This window comes from Protomyctophum bolini (genome assembly GCF_963924005.1).
Source record: "Protomyctophum bolini genome assembly, chromosome: 12".
Classification (NCBI taxonomy): Eukaryota; Metazoa; Chordata; class Actinopteri; order Myctophiformes; family Myctophidae; genus Protomyctophum; species Protomyctophum bolini.
In genome coordinates this window covers 16,748,723-16,764,362 of record NC_137873.1, presented here as the reverse complement: position 1 = coordinate 16,764,362, position 15,640 = coordinate 16,748,723, and the positions used below count along the sequence as shown (strand labels likewise).

At 43.6% G+C, this 15,640-nt stretch overlaps 1 protein-coding gene across 1 annotated transcript in view; it reads right to left on the bottom strand.

The window, feature by feature from the left end:
- Window positions 1-15,640, bottom strand: part of LOC308326107 (receptor-type tyrosine-protein phosphatase N2-like) — a gene marked incomplete at both ends in the record, with an annotated part of 164,170 nt that overhangs the window by 64,550 nt on the left and 83,980 nt on the right. The window contains one exon of the mRNA XM_080778916.1: window positions 8,951-9,015. Coding sequence (XP_080635042.1) covers window positions 8,951-9,015 — 65 coding nt within the window. The remainder of the gene's footprint in view (window positions 1-8,950; window positions 9,016-15,640) is intronic.

Here is a 15,640-nt window from a genome sequence, read left to right as displayed (position 1 = left end):
CTATTATGACAGCATGCCCCGAATAGGGTTCATTGTCAGTATCTCCCTCATTTCACGGTGGCTGGCTGGAAGACATTTGTTGTTTATTCCTATTATCAAAACTCAGACAATTGCATTATGCTGACAAAAAGAGTCTCGGTAGCGCGCTTGAATTCAGAAATGAAAGAGTTTATAACATAGGGTGACGGGAGATATCCTTCAAATAAGCAATTGTCTATATTTATTTACAGATTTTGTTGCAAGTTACTATGTAAATTTTGATTATTACATTATTTACAAAACCAATTAAGTCCTATTTTATACTTTGTCTATTCAAAAATAGCCACTATGCTCACAATGCAGATAAATTCGGAAAATAGACGAACTACAAGGTCACAATGCGAATCTATTTGGAAAATAGACGAACTACAAGCTCACAATGCGAATCTATTTGGAAAATAGACGATCTACAAGCTCACAATGCAGACCTATTCGGAAATTAGAAAATCTACAAGCTCACAAGGCAAATTGGCTATTTTGAAAATAACTCATTTTGAAAACTTTGGAAAAACATCTACATTTGGTTTTCATTAAAAGTTGTATAATATTATTAACTGAATCCGGATACTTCTAGCACCACTGGCTTGAACCCAAGCGAAAAGCAGTTTAAAACTCAGAGTTGGGAGAGATGTACTAGATGTCCTTACCAGAGGTGACAGATACTATTCTAAAAGCATTTAAATCTTTCAAACTGGATGAAATGATTGCATTGATCAAATCTACTGTCAGCCATTATCAGTTATTTTCCTTTCTCTTGGCTTTGGGACACAAGATAATTGCCCTGTTTGGAAGCAAGCTAAAAAGGCTTGGAAAACAACACAATCGGTTCAAGAATTCATCGTTTGATAAAAGGGCTGTCCAAGGTCAGATATTGTGAGACATTGTCCGTTCAGAAACATTTCTCATGCACAGTGCGTGCACGTTAAAATAAATAAAAACGGTAAATGTTTTAGAGCTGTGTTATTGAAGTTGACGATTGATTAGAAACACCAAAAACAAAAACTTCAGACACCAGGTATATCAAGCAATCCTAGATGGAATACAATTCATTGATCGACTATTCAAAATAAGCACTAATAATGAAAATACATGCGGCCAACCCATCTGACAGGCATTGACCGCCCTGAACAGAGAGCTCCATCATCTCAAATCCAACGATTGACTGCCATGAACGGAGATCTCCATCACCTGGTGTTTTCAGCAATGGCGCTATAGGGCGATCTTTGCCAACCTATGAATGATGCTATGACTTCCAGAAATGGATACAAAAAAGAATAATAACTCCAGCCGGTCCAATCCAGCGCTAAAGGGTTTATAAAAATGTTCAGATTGTGTTTTTGGTGAAAACAAACTATATTGTATTGCCGATAACTAAAGAATGGAATGTCGTGGTTAAACTGTATTATTATTATTATTATTATTTTTGCGGAAAGAGAGAGATCTCGAAAGATGATTTAAAACTCTGGCAGTAAAGCAGGTAAATAAATACTTAGCCTATCTGGTACTAAGTCGTCAGATGGGTGGGCCGCAAATGCTTTTGATCTTTTGGGCCCTTTCTAAAGGTTGGGAACTACTGCACGAAGCTAAATGAAATTGTTCTAAACAATGAAAAAATGAACTACACAACACTGCAAATGTATTGCAGCACTACACAACAATACTGTATTCAATCTCTAATACATGCTGAAGGAATAAACTGGGTCAGCACAGTGAGAGAGTTGATAATCATCAGTGTAGAATCACGCTCACCCTACTGTTTCTGATCAGCTAGCATACTTGGGGAATAGCACTAATATGCTAAAGGGAAATTAATTGCTGCTAATTTCTTACTATGCACTGCATGGGCTGATTGAGAATGGCTCCATTAGCCAATGGGAAGAGGACAAACAACAGTAATGCATGCTAAATGTCCCATTAGATGCAACCGGACAGCCGAGCTGGGGAATCGCATGTCGAGTAGCAGTGCTAGATGTGCAACAAAATTAGATTTAATTTGATACCACAGTTGTGAATGGAGAATGGAAATCAATAGAGTAACTCTCATGACTGTATGTTTGAACAGTTATCAGGACAATTAATGTACAGTACAGAATGAATAATCAAACCCCCAATTTGAATTGCACATTGAGGGCCATCTTAACAATGCAGAGCCAAAGCCAAATACCACACTAGTAGTATTCTATAGGCCTACCGTTTGGCTGAAATTGGATGCCCAAATGAGTGAGAAGGGCACAAAAACAAAAAAACCTATAGGCCTATCATTGCAATGACATGTTGAGGGGCCTCTACACACCTCCAACATCACTTTCAACTACAGTAGGCTATTTAGAAATGCTATTCTTCCGTATCTTTGTGTGTCTACTGTAAGTGCCCCATGGAGCAACCTGCTCCGGTTGGAGAATGTGTGCATTCACACGCACACGCACACACACACACACGTCACACACACACACACACACACACACACACACACACACACACACACACACACACCCACCCCTGCCAATTTATATGCATGATTTATTCAGTGTATTCCAGTCCACTCTGCACCTCTATAGTCCAATGTATGTGTGGGGACACTGCAGTCCAATGTATGTGTGGGGACACTGCAGTCCAATGTATGTGTGGGGACACTGCAGTCCAATGTATGTGTGGGGACACTGCAGTCCAATGCATGCATGTGTGGCCACTTTAGTCCCCTTCTCAACACCGGGTTTGGGGACGACTAGTGGTCCAAATGGTCTCATACTGGTCTGTAACTCTGAGAGTGTATGGAACCAAATGAACCCGTGTTTGCGCAATGCAAGTTGGGGTCCCAAAGATTAAACAAAATGTATACTTTGAGTCACAGACCCATAATGGTCCATGTGGGCCCCTGGTGGTCCCCGTGCCAGATATTGTTCTCAATATCTGGCATTATTACACACACACACACACACACACACACACACGCACACACACACACATACAGGTGATCACCTCTCCATGACTGGCTGATATTGTTTCTTAATGAATGTTTGACAATGCTGGTGAGGGCGGGACGTTCCCACAGGACAGCCAATCAGGCGTGAGAGACAGTCATTTGCTGAACAATTGGTGTTAATCCTGCAAACCTTGTTTGTCCAAAAACGGTACTTTTCAGGAAATGGGAAAGACATAATAATATGATAATAAATGCCTTCTATTGCATCTGACATAAGTGTATATTGAAAATCTAATCTCCATGTACCATATTGAGCACTTGTGCTGTTTCTGACATCAGTGCATGTTGACCTCCATAATGCATCATTTTGACTCCATACTGCATACTGTGTGTATTTCAGCTCTCATCTCATGTTAGCTTTTTTTCATTCATTGGTTTAGAACAGTGGTTCCCAAAGCTCACAGCACTTGTACATCTGCTTTTTTGAGTGGTGCAACCACTCCAAGGAACAGCAATGTACATGTTCACCTATGTGTTCACCTATGTGTTCACCTATGTGACGTTAATGAGCACGTATAATGAGTACCAGTAGGGGCGCTGTTGTGCCAGAACAGAGAGAGGAATAGTGCTGCACTGTTGCCTGCTAATGAGAGAGAGAGAGGAGCTAGGGGGGAATATTTTATAATGTTTGAAATCAGAAAAAATAAATCTGCCAAATACACTCAAATGTCTGAGTACTACTGATTTAGAAGGCATTCGTAGAATGGGCCTCAGGTCTTGATGGCTGATGGGAAACAGGATGGAGACCTGGAGATACAAGGTTTCAGCATCATGACGCGGCACCTTGTTTACAGTATCACAGACCACAGGGGAGACGCGGGGGTTAGTGTTCAGAATACTGATTGGTGTTTTGAATTCAAATCCAGTGTTACTTTGGACTGTTACTCTGCCAGCAGAAATGGCTGCAATGACACAATGTCGCCGATTAAATTCAACTAATTATCAGCGTTAAGTAAGTGACCAATGAGAGTATCAGCCAATCATCGGCATTTAACGTGACGCATGGGTACTGAGGGTGAATGCAGGGTACCGCAGTGAACTGCCACTGGTAATGCTTTGATGCCCACCATACATTCAAGGTCCTAAAGTTATGCTGGACCTTATGCTGGGAATACTACGCTACAGGGAGGCCGCCGGATGTCTCTGTGAATGGAATGTTTATTCTTATGTTTTGTATGAACATGTCTGAAAATAAAGAAACAAGCTCTCGTTTATGAACAGCTATAATCAGTTTGTTTGCCTCAGCCTCTGCCTCGATCAGCTCACGGCTTCACGGTGTTCAGAGTATGCAGCCAATACGGCTTCACAGTGTTCAGAGTATGCAGCCAATACGGCTTCACATTGCGGCGTTCAGAGTATGGGTTTTTTGCATAAGGTTTTATGGCTGCCCATTGGCTTAGGAGGCAGCCAATCATGACTAGGTTACAATCATGGTTAGGCTAAGGTAGAGAGTAGATCAACATGTTGCTTTGCAAGCATATCATTCTTTTTCATAACCAAAGTTTAAAAGTTAGATATTACCCAAATGTGGAGATGTCATAGACAACTGACATCATACAGTAGATGACTGATGCCACAGGCTGGTCACATGAAGTTAGGGTTGCCAACTACCTGACATTCTAATGATATCCATTTCCAAAGAAATTAACTGTGAAGTGAGGGGCGCAAGATGTATTCATATTGGTTATATGACGAATTACGTCATACTGTAAGTGCTTGAAACAAACTGCCATATAGCGCGATTCATTAAGGAACACCCAGAATAATGCACAAAGTGTGTCCCTCATTACTCAGCTCAATAAGGCAAACGTCTTTTAGTTTCCAAATAAGGGACAGTTCCATTATTCACCGGACAGCTGGCAACCCTAATCCCACAAATGTGTGTGTGTGTGTGTGTGTGTGTGTGTGTGTGTGTGTGTGTGTGTGTGTGTGTGTGTGTGTGTGTGTGTGTGTGTGAGAGAGTGTGTGTGAGTGTGTGTGTGTGTGTGTGTGTGTGTGTGTGTGTTTGGAATTTGGAGAAGCAGCAGTGTCTTCCAGAGTACTGAGGAACTCCTCCAGACCTATATCCCAGCATGCACCTGGCCCACAGGGTCTGGTGGTCCGTCACATTAGCATATCAAAGCTGCATTTGATTGCTGTACAGCGGGGAAAAAGAGAGCTAGCACTTCACTTCCATGCATTGTACGCAAGCACGCACACGCACACACGCACACACACACACACACACACACACACACACACACACACACACACACACACACTAATACAACACAGAGACAACAATATTGTGTACATTTTAAGCCTAATTTTAACACATTCTGAATGACGTCATATTGTAGTGTGGACAGAGTCAAACTGAACTGTTTCCGTCAATGGGCTTTATCACACATTTTAAATGGGTGTGGGTAGAGCCATATAAAAGGAGAGTTGCATCACTCCCGTTCACGTCTGACCAGTGTTCTACCGGAAGTTTACGAAATGCACTGGTATATGCGCGTTTGTCACTAGTTTGAGTTACATGTGAACCATGTGATATTGTTTCTCAACCCTCGTTGACACAAGTTACACAACTGTCCAAATGTCCAATAGAATGCTCTGGGTGCGGGGAAGGATGGGTGGTAAGGGACCTGAAGATTGGATAAGGGGGATGGCCCAACAAAAAGTTGAGAACAACTGGAGTTGGCTCTGATTGGACCGCTCCCCCCGTCTACACCATATCAATATCCAATATCTTCACCAAAAATAGCCAATCTGAAGCTCACAATGTGGAACTCAAGCTCACAATGTGGAACTCAAGGGTTTTTTCCCCCTGAAAAGTTAAAGCAGGACATGAAAAAAACATGGACATAGGAGGTGTTCCACCTGACAGGGGTGATATCACACCTGACAGGGGTGATATCACACCTGACAGGGGTGATATCACACCTGACAGGGGTGATATCACACCTGACAGGGGTGATATCACACCTGACAGCGGTGATATCACAGCGACAGTATTGATGGACAACCACTTTTCAAAGACACTATTCACGCCACACACACACACACACACACACACACACACACACACACACACACACACACACACACACACACACACACACACACACACACACACACACACACACACACACACACACACACACACACACACACACACACACACACACACACACACACACACACACACACACACACACACACACACACACACACACACACACACACACACACACACACACACACACACAATCCATCCATCCATCCATCCATCCACACACGCCCGCTCCTTTGTTCCCCCATCTTCATATTTTTCCTCTTTGTGATGAAAATTGCAGCTGGAACAGTGAACAATGGCCAACAGACAAAGCCTGTCCTCTGAAAACCTTTCATCTGTAGCTTCATGAATATTCCCATTTAGATCTGTTCGCCTGTTTCTCTTTTTTTCTTTTTAAAGCAGGCACCTGGGCGGACTGCTCGTTATAAAGCCGGCATTGAACACTGTAAACATTATGCGATCACAATGAGACCCATTGCACTGCTAAGAACAAAGCGGCCATTTTGTTTCACAATTAGTCTTTCACTCATATCAAAGAAACAGTGGTGGCCTAGAGATACAGAAAATACTGAAATACAGTATTTATTTATTATTTCTGACTAATGACTTCTCCCCATTGATTATCCCTCGCTTATATATGATTACTTTTATTGTGGATTTTTATTTTCTTTCTTTCTTTCTTTCTTTTTCGTAGTGCAGTTTGACCCACCATTTTTTGGAGATATGGCTTATAGAGCACTGGCGTATTTGAGGCTCCGCAAGCGATGCACCACTCACTAACGCATAGCTATAGCCTAACTCTAACTAACTAACTCTGCAATAGATCCTGGTTGGGCAGAATGGGCACCCATTTTACATTTGAGATCAGCTCGGGGTCTACCATGACGTCACACTGTGGTGAAAGAGCCTTCCGTGACGTCACACTGTGGTGAAAGAGCCTACCGTGACGTCACACTGTGGTGAAAGAGCCTACCGTGACGTCACACTGTGGTGAAAGAGTCTACCGTGACGTCACACTGTGGTGAAAGAGTCTACCGTGACGTCACACTGTGGTGAAAGAGCCCCACCCGGATCCTTGGACTCTGAACGACGCTACTGTTATAGAGTGATGTCTACTGTTATAGAGTGATGTCTACTGTTATAGAGTGATGTCTACTGTTATAGAGTGATGTCTACTGTTATAGAGTGATGTCTTGCAGAGGTACAGGGAGTTGAGACATCAAGCCTCAATTAAGGTATGTACAGTGCACTTCTGTGATTCTGCATAATGACTGCTTTTACTGTTGCTATTTTCATGGTAATAGGCATGTACATACTATCTAGCCAATGTAGACGTTAAAAGTACAAAATATTTGTTGTCAAATATTCGCCACCAGAATAGGAACTCTGGGGGTTTTGTGGTAAAAAAACTCACAAGCACTGACCAGGACGTAACGAATATTATAGATATTAGAAAATAGAATATTATAAACCATCCATTTTGATGAAGATTGCAGAAACCTCTTATATGCTCCATATTATTCTATAACTATTTGTGTTTTTACGAAAATCCATACTCTACTTGATTGTGCTACAGCGTCACACAAACATGATCAAAAGTAGCAGATCTGCTGTACAAGCTGGAAAAGCGACGTGGTTTGGACTATAGTATACTGTACGTAGATCTGCGACTTTTGATGCTTTTGAATTTGAATCCTGAAAAGTAACAGTTTTGGACAGGTTACATAATTGTTGTAGTTGAGCACACACGCACACGCACGCACACACACACACACACACACACACACACACACACACACACACACACACACACACACACACACACACACACACACACACACACACACACACACACACACACACACACACACACACACACACACACACACTAAAGGTGATCAATTGATCATAATTGGCTCCTGCTTGCAGCCAGTATTGATCTGTCACAACAATAGACCCCTCCCCATCTCTCTGCACTCTCGCCTTATATCCCTCCCTCCCATATTTTCACCCCAGACGCCGTTTGTCACCATCCTCCTTTCCACCCCCTTCCCCTCTCTCTCTCTCTCGATAAGTGTGTTCACTGCTGTCTCTCGCCCCTCAATCGATAGCAGAGCTGAGACACTCAGCAGTCATATGAGAGAGAGAGAGAGAGAGAGAGAGAGAGAGAGAGAGAGAGATTTGTGTTGCTCTGGAAACTATTTGAATTTGAGAAAGATGAGACAGAATTGACAAGAATGCTTAACTTGTGTTCTATTTGGGACACATTCTTAAGCAATCAGGATTAGTCTCCATAATCACACATGCACAATAAGCTGTATGTGTGATTTGTGTATTTCACTACTTCTATATTGTGGCACAGAAGTGTAGCAGAAACTGCTGATCTACATGCTCGCTTCACACTGCGTTGTGAGCACGTCGATCGGATATATTTTGCAAAGATATATATAATTAATATGGTTAAGTGTGTCTAATTGTGTTTTATGAATATTGAACGAATGAAAAGTAGAAAAACAAAAACAAAACATGAGCTTGTGACAAAATAATATCTACATTGGATCCATTGGGTTCTCTTTTCCATTCGCTGAAAAGTTACCATCTCAGATATCCAAGGAGGTTTCCATGCACCTGCCATTGATATATGCACGATGTTTTGAAAAAAAAGTCTGAATATTTTCAGATGTGCGCCAAACATTTGAGAACCACTGGATTAGTGAGCAGGGAGGCGAGGCAGTCTGGGAAACATGAAGGTCACCCACTTTACCCCTGATTGGGGGGGGGGGGGGGGTCGCAATTGCCATGAGACCCCAAATTGACGCCCCTGCCTGATTGGCTGTTCAGTGACGTAGCATGTGATTGGCGGTACTCACGTCTGTGACTCCCGCCTCCAGGATGCTGAGTTTGGTTTCTTTCTCCAGCGCTGCCTTCTGACGCACTGCACACACACACACACACACACACACACACGAAAACAACACAGAAAAACAAATTAACCCCATATGGTTGAGCGGAGTCCCTCAGGGCTCAGTCTATACTAGTGTATTTTCTTTCTTTTTTTCTTCTTTTAATTTTGTTATCGTGGGGAAGGTTTTAGCTGAAAATAGCCAATCGGTGAGCTTATCAATCAGACCACACTGCTCATATATTCTACAAGTGCATTCATTCATTTCTGTATTCATACAGGTGAATTATGGGATGTTTGTGAACAGGTAATAGAGTGCGAGACAGATGGAGAGACAGATGGGTCGGGTATAAACAATGTTTTCATACTCTACGGTGTTCTGTTGTTTTGCTGTGGTAGAATTAAAATATTAATGCCACAAAATAGAAATACTCTGAATTATATACCACCACAGAAAGCCTTCCCATTCCTAGTTTGGTGGTGATGCTGTGTGTGTGTGTGTGTGTGTGTGTGTGTGTGTGTGTGTGTGTGTGTGTGCGCGTGCGTCCATGCATGGGTGCGAGAGAGAGAGAGAGAGAGAGAGAGAGAAAGACAGATTGACACACACATGAAATCAGCACAAAAGTTATGACCACATGAATACTAATTATTCTGAGGCGGACAAGCATATCTACTATGTTCTGATGTCATCACACATAAATTCACGTTTCATTACATCACATACATTCACGTTTCATTACATATCTACTATGTTCTGATTTCATCACACATACATTCACCTTTCATTACATGCATTACGATTGCATCACTTGTATTCTGACTTCAAGTGGTTCATAAAATGTCCCTCTGTATTCCTATTATTTTTCTTCCTTTTTTGACTTACAGTCACTAATGCTTCTCGTTCTAGTAGCGACCTAGTCACGATTGGCTGCCTCCTAAGCCAATGGGAGTCTGAACCCATAGTCTGAAACGCTGCAACGCGGAAGTGAACCCATACTCTGAAGCGCTGCAACGTGTTAATAAAATACAAGTTAATAAAATATAATAATAAAAGGGGGAAAGATGCACAATGGAGACAGCGCTTTTTGCACCTGACAGGTAATGATACGTGTGTCATTCTTGTTTTCTTTTTTCTTTTTTTTCTTTAACAAATGGAATAAAAACTAGAGGGCGGACAGCCAGCTATTCATTTGGATTCAAGTTGCTCAGTGGCGTTTGAAGCACCCGGAAGTCTGCCGGAGGTATCCCCATTGGCCTCAACATTTAGGCTAATGGGGCAGGGCCTTGCAGTCCAGAGTTGTGAGCAGAGTCAGCAGACGCACGAGTGTGTGGGGGCAGGGCAGACGATAGAAGCGTGCATGCACAGTAGGGTTTTAAATGTGGAAGTATTGCATTCTCAGATTGGACCACCAGGCGACGGCCGCTACATTGCTCGACCCTGGTTAGGGGGCTTACTCTAGAGAGACGAAACTCTGTGGGTTTTTGGATCACCACTAGATGGCGGCAGCGCTTCTTATGGAACACCGCAAACACGCACGTAAACATGCATGGTCACGTGCGCACGTGCATACATTCACGCACACGCGCACACACACATACACACACACACACACACACGTCGGTGGTCGCACTGCTCGTGGACAACACAACAACAAACTAACAGACAAACTTCGGGAGAGAACGCCACTAAGCACTTTTCATGGCTACGGACAATACAACTAATTAGCGCAGCAGTCTATAACTGCGGAGGAGGGAGGAAAATGACACAAAACCAAGCAAATTAAATCTACCCCACAGCCTACAACAATGAGTGAGTGTTTGTGACACGCTGCGCTCGCAGATCTGAAGAACGTACCGTATGTTCGTTCTATAAACGTTTACGGAACGAACGCTAACGCGTCTTTCTCTCTCTCTCTCTGTGTATGTACCCCGTTGAAGTTACAGGAGTTAGATGATGATCACTGCAGTGTGGCACTGTTCATATAAACTGCTTTGATACAATAGGAAATAGTCTGTATGCCATGCTGTATATTGTATTTTATTATTTGCTTCTGAACTTGTCAGTAGCCTAACTGTAGGCCAAGATACATATTTGAATGTAGAATAAATAGGATGGACCACTGTGGTAGTATGTCTCAGTTGAAGTTATATATTTGCGACCAGATTTGACTGAGGGACTGCCATTGGATTCTTTTGGACATTATGATCGGTTTGAAAAGTAGACATATAGGCCTCCTTCTTATATCTGCCTCCTTCCAATGAAAGCCCGGTATCAGAATCGGTTGAGACAAAGCTAGCCCCGGATAATAAAGGAGGATGTACGGTATGCACCCTTCCCTGACAGTCTGAATGAATATGTTACTAATTTCTGCTTTGATCCATTCATAAATATATTTGAGAGTAGAATAGGATAAAAAACTGTTTTTGTTTTGTACAGCATGTCTTTTTTTAAAGCAACCGGAAATTACGTCATCACTCCAAAATGGCGGGAGCACTGGGCACTAGTTGTTACTATGGGACTTAATGGGAGTTTTGTCTCTTGTCTATCTACTACCCAGAATGCACCATAACCTCTACAGTACATTTAGAGCAACAAACAAAAGAATGACAAGAGAAAAAGGATGGAGAGAGCGAAGGAGGGAGTATGTGTGTGTGTGTGAGGGGGGTCTTCATTATTTCCGTCCAGCACACACGCACGCACTCACGCACGCACGCACGCACGCACGCACACACACGCGCTTCATTTGTCACCCGGACTGTCCCAGAGTTTTTGCTTTATGTTAACTCAATGTATCACAGACGCCTTGAGGGAGGGAGGGGGGCTCCCAAATTCATTCATTTTTCAACAATGACAAAAGGGGACAGGGTGTGTGTGTGTGTGTGTGTGTGTGTGTGTGTGTGTGTGTGTGCGCGCGCGTGCGCCCGTGTGTGTGTGTGTGCCAGTGTGCGTCCGTGCACTCAACTGTGCGTGCGTGCACACAATGTATACAACGTTCGACACGGCAACTCACTCGGTGGTGCACTGGTTCGGTAGAGACGGTACTCCTCCGTCACAGTCTATAGACCCTATGGGGAGCGTTTCAGTGTAATATGAACAGATTTTGGGGGTTTTCTATGCGTGTATGACTGTATGTATATGGAAATGCCAATCTGTGCTATTTCACCGCGTTTGGGTGAGACCGTGTTGGGCTTCCGTTTCAGACTGAAATGTCTAAATAAAATGACTGAAAAAGCCATCGCAGTCCAACTTTAACATCATACTAACAGTATACTGCATACTAATGCATTCCGCACCGACATGGTGACTTGCTACCTTGTACGTACAAAACCCTTTATTATGTATTATTATTTTAAAGGACAATTATAACAGAGTGAAAATAGTCGATCTACAAGCCAACACAAAGTTTTCTAGATCCGCTGTTTTCACCACCGCTATATTCTTGTGTATGGTACTGTCACGACTATGGTCGTGTGTGGTTATGATTAATTATGAGTGTTATGATTTATGAGTGTTATTTTGGATTATAAATATATATATGTTTATTGCTAATAGTATATATATATTTATATGGTGGTATATTGTTATAGTATATATATATGTATGTGGATTATCTTAGGCCTAGATGTCTTCTAATATATATATATATATCTATATCTGTGCAGCAGTTGTTATGAACCTGTATTAGACTAACTCTCCTCCCATGCAGAGGATACTAATGGGTTTTCAGACAGACTGATTGTCATCAGCTGTGTGGCTGGGGTAACCCTGTTGGCCATGACCATGGAGGTCTGATCAACCTCCCTGATTGGCTGACGGTCACGTGAGCGAGCTAGCGGCCGCGGCTCTCTCACTACATAGCCCATTCATGCCCAGCCCAGCGCTGGGGAAACACTTCCAAGGTCTTTCCCCCATCCGTCGTACTACTACTACATGTCGCCAACTGTTTGTTCCTTTATTTTGTGAAGCTGAACTTTTGTTAGACAAGTTATTCCCTTCGGAAAGGAATAACTTTAGTTTTGTTTTTGGATTCCGTTTATTATGTTCATGCGAGTTAAAGAGCCATTTATTTTGTAAACTATTGTTGATTCTTATAATTTATTCATTATACTATTGAATAAATCCTTGTATTAAGGCCTTGGTTTCCGTTTCTCTCATATATTACATTACCTTTACCCCTAGACATATGGTTTTGTAACATATTTGGGAGCCCGTCCGTTTCAAAAAACAAATTAAGGATTCAGTTGTTCAGTTGGTTATGTTTTTTGTTTTGCTAGTATTGCTTTTGGTGGTAGACGGATTGGGGAGTATTAATGGTGAGTATGTTGCTCGTACCAGTTTGAGTAGCGGATTTTGTATATGGCCTGTATTTGGTATGGCCTCTGATGACCAGGGTGCTAGTACGGATGTCCTGTCGCTTGAGGAGCTACAACAGTGCTCATATTGGGAATTGTACAGTATTGCCAAACAATTTAACGTTCCTTTACCGCACGGTACCAAAAAGAAAGAGGCGATTTTCGCAGCTGTCTCACGGCAGTTGTTTTCACAGGGAGTCATTACGATGCTGTCAGATGAGAGTGAGGGGGGAGACGTATCACTCATTGTCGCAGAACCGAGTTCTAGTGGGGCCAATCAGTCTGACACTACGGGTGTGTTAGAGCAGGGCGAGGATCCCGCGGGGGACCCGTCTGCTCAGGCCCCACATGATTACCCACGGGGCACTGGGGGGAGTCCTCAGGACATAGGGGGGGTTCTGCGCCTCCGGGAGCTTGAGCTGGAAATAGCACTAACAACGCTGAAGAGCGAGGAGTGCAAACTACAGCATCAGAGACATGAGCTCGACATGGCACGCCTGCGAGGCCAGACCTACCCCGACGAGGCGTCCGCAGGGGCGCCCGCCTCCCAGCAGCGACACGGGTCACCCCCAGGTTCCAGAGGAGTGGCAGCGTTCGACATAAGCAAACAAATCGCATTGGTACCTGCGTTCAAGGAGGGTGAGTTGGATAACTACTTTTGTGCTTTTGAACGAATTGCTGGTGCTGTTAAGTGGCCCAGGGAATTCTGGAGTTTGCTACTCCAATGTAAGTTGACAGGTAGAGCACAGGATATCTGTAGCGCACTCACGGTGGATGAGAGCCTATGTTATGATGTCGTAAAGGCGGCTATCCTTAGCGGTTTCGAAATGGTGCCTGAACATTATAGGCAAAAATATAGGGCCGCTCAAAAATCCTCTACTCAAACGTTTGTGGAATTTGGCCGTGAAAAAGCCACATTGTTTAGGAAATGGTGCAACGCGAGCAACGTACACACTTTTGAGCAGCTTACTGAGCTGATAGTGATGGAAGATTTCAAATCATGTATCCCAGATCGTATTGTTGTCTATCTTGAGGAACAAAAGATTAACTCAATTGCTAAAGCCTCTGTGAGGGCCGATGAATATGATCTGACGCACCGTTCGGGTGTTTCTCCGGTGCGTAGCGGGGAGGGTCTGTTCAACATGCAGAAAAAACAGCACAAATTGTCACAACCGAAAAGTCCACCGAGGGGCGCAAGTGCAGCGCCTGACAATCGTGCTTGTTTTTACTGTCATGAAGTGGGCCATTTGGTTTCTCGCTGCCCTAAAGTACAACATAAGCAGCAGAAAGAGAATGGAAATGGAAATGTGTATTCAAAAAAACCAAAGGGTGTGGGGTTTGTGCATACTATTCCTCGGTCTGCTTCCGAGACAGCTATGGCTGTCCGGGCGGAGGTAGAGGAGTGTTTTGATCCCTTTATTTTGCATGGCTCAGTCTCGCTGTCTGATAAGGAAAATGAGCGCGTTCCTATCACCATTTTGCGTGATACAGGCGCCTCACAGTCCCTTATTTTACAGAGTGTACTGCCATTTGCGGAGAATACCTTTTGTGGTTCCGATGCATTGGTTTTGGGCGTGGAAATGATATCCTCTCGCGCTCCATTGCATATGATCCACCTACGCTCTCCACTTGTTTCTGGTCTTGTGCAGATCGGGCTACGTGAAAGTTTACCCATTGAAGGTGTGGGGATGATTCTTGGCAACGACATAGCTGGGGACAAAGTGTTTGCGTCGCTAGAAGTGGTTGAAAAACCTGTGGCTAACGTAGCTATGCCTGCGCTGGGAGCCCCACCCACTGTGTTTCCGGGTTGTGCTGTGACTCGCGCACAATTGAAAAAGTTTGATGACGAGGCTACGTTGTGTGACACTTTCTTGTGTGCCGAGCGACCAGTGGGTGATGCCCCACAGACACCGCGTAAGCGGGCTAGGAAAAGCTTGCTGGCTACTAAAAGTGATTTTGGGTTTGATATCGATAGGGAAACATTTGCGCATGCGCAGAAGCACGATCGCTCTCTCTCTGTGTGCTGGGAGGCAGTTACCAAAGTGGGTGAGGCTGCTGGGCCGAGTGCATATAGTGTAGAGGATGGCCTCCTTGTGCGTAAATGGTTTCCAGCGGCTATCGGTGACTTGAAATGGAATGTGGTGCGTCAGGTTGTGGTACCTCAGGGTTTCCGTTCCCAGATTCTCAGTCTGGCTCACGACAACATTTCTGGCCACCTGGGCATTCGTAAAACTTATGACCGCATCCTACGCTATTTTTTCTGGCCGGGTTTGAATGCGTCTGTTACTGACTTCTGCCGCACTTG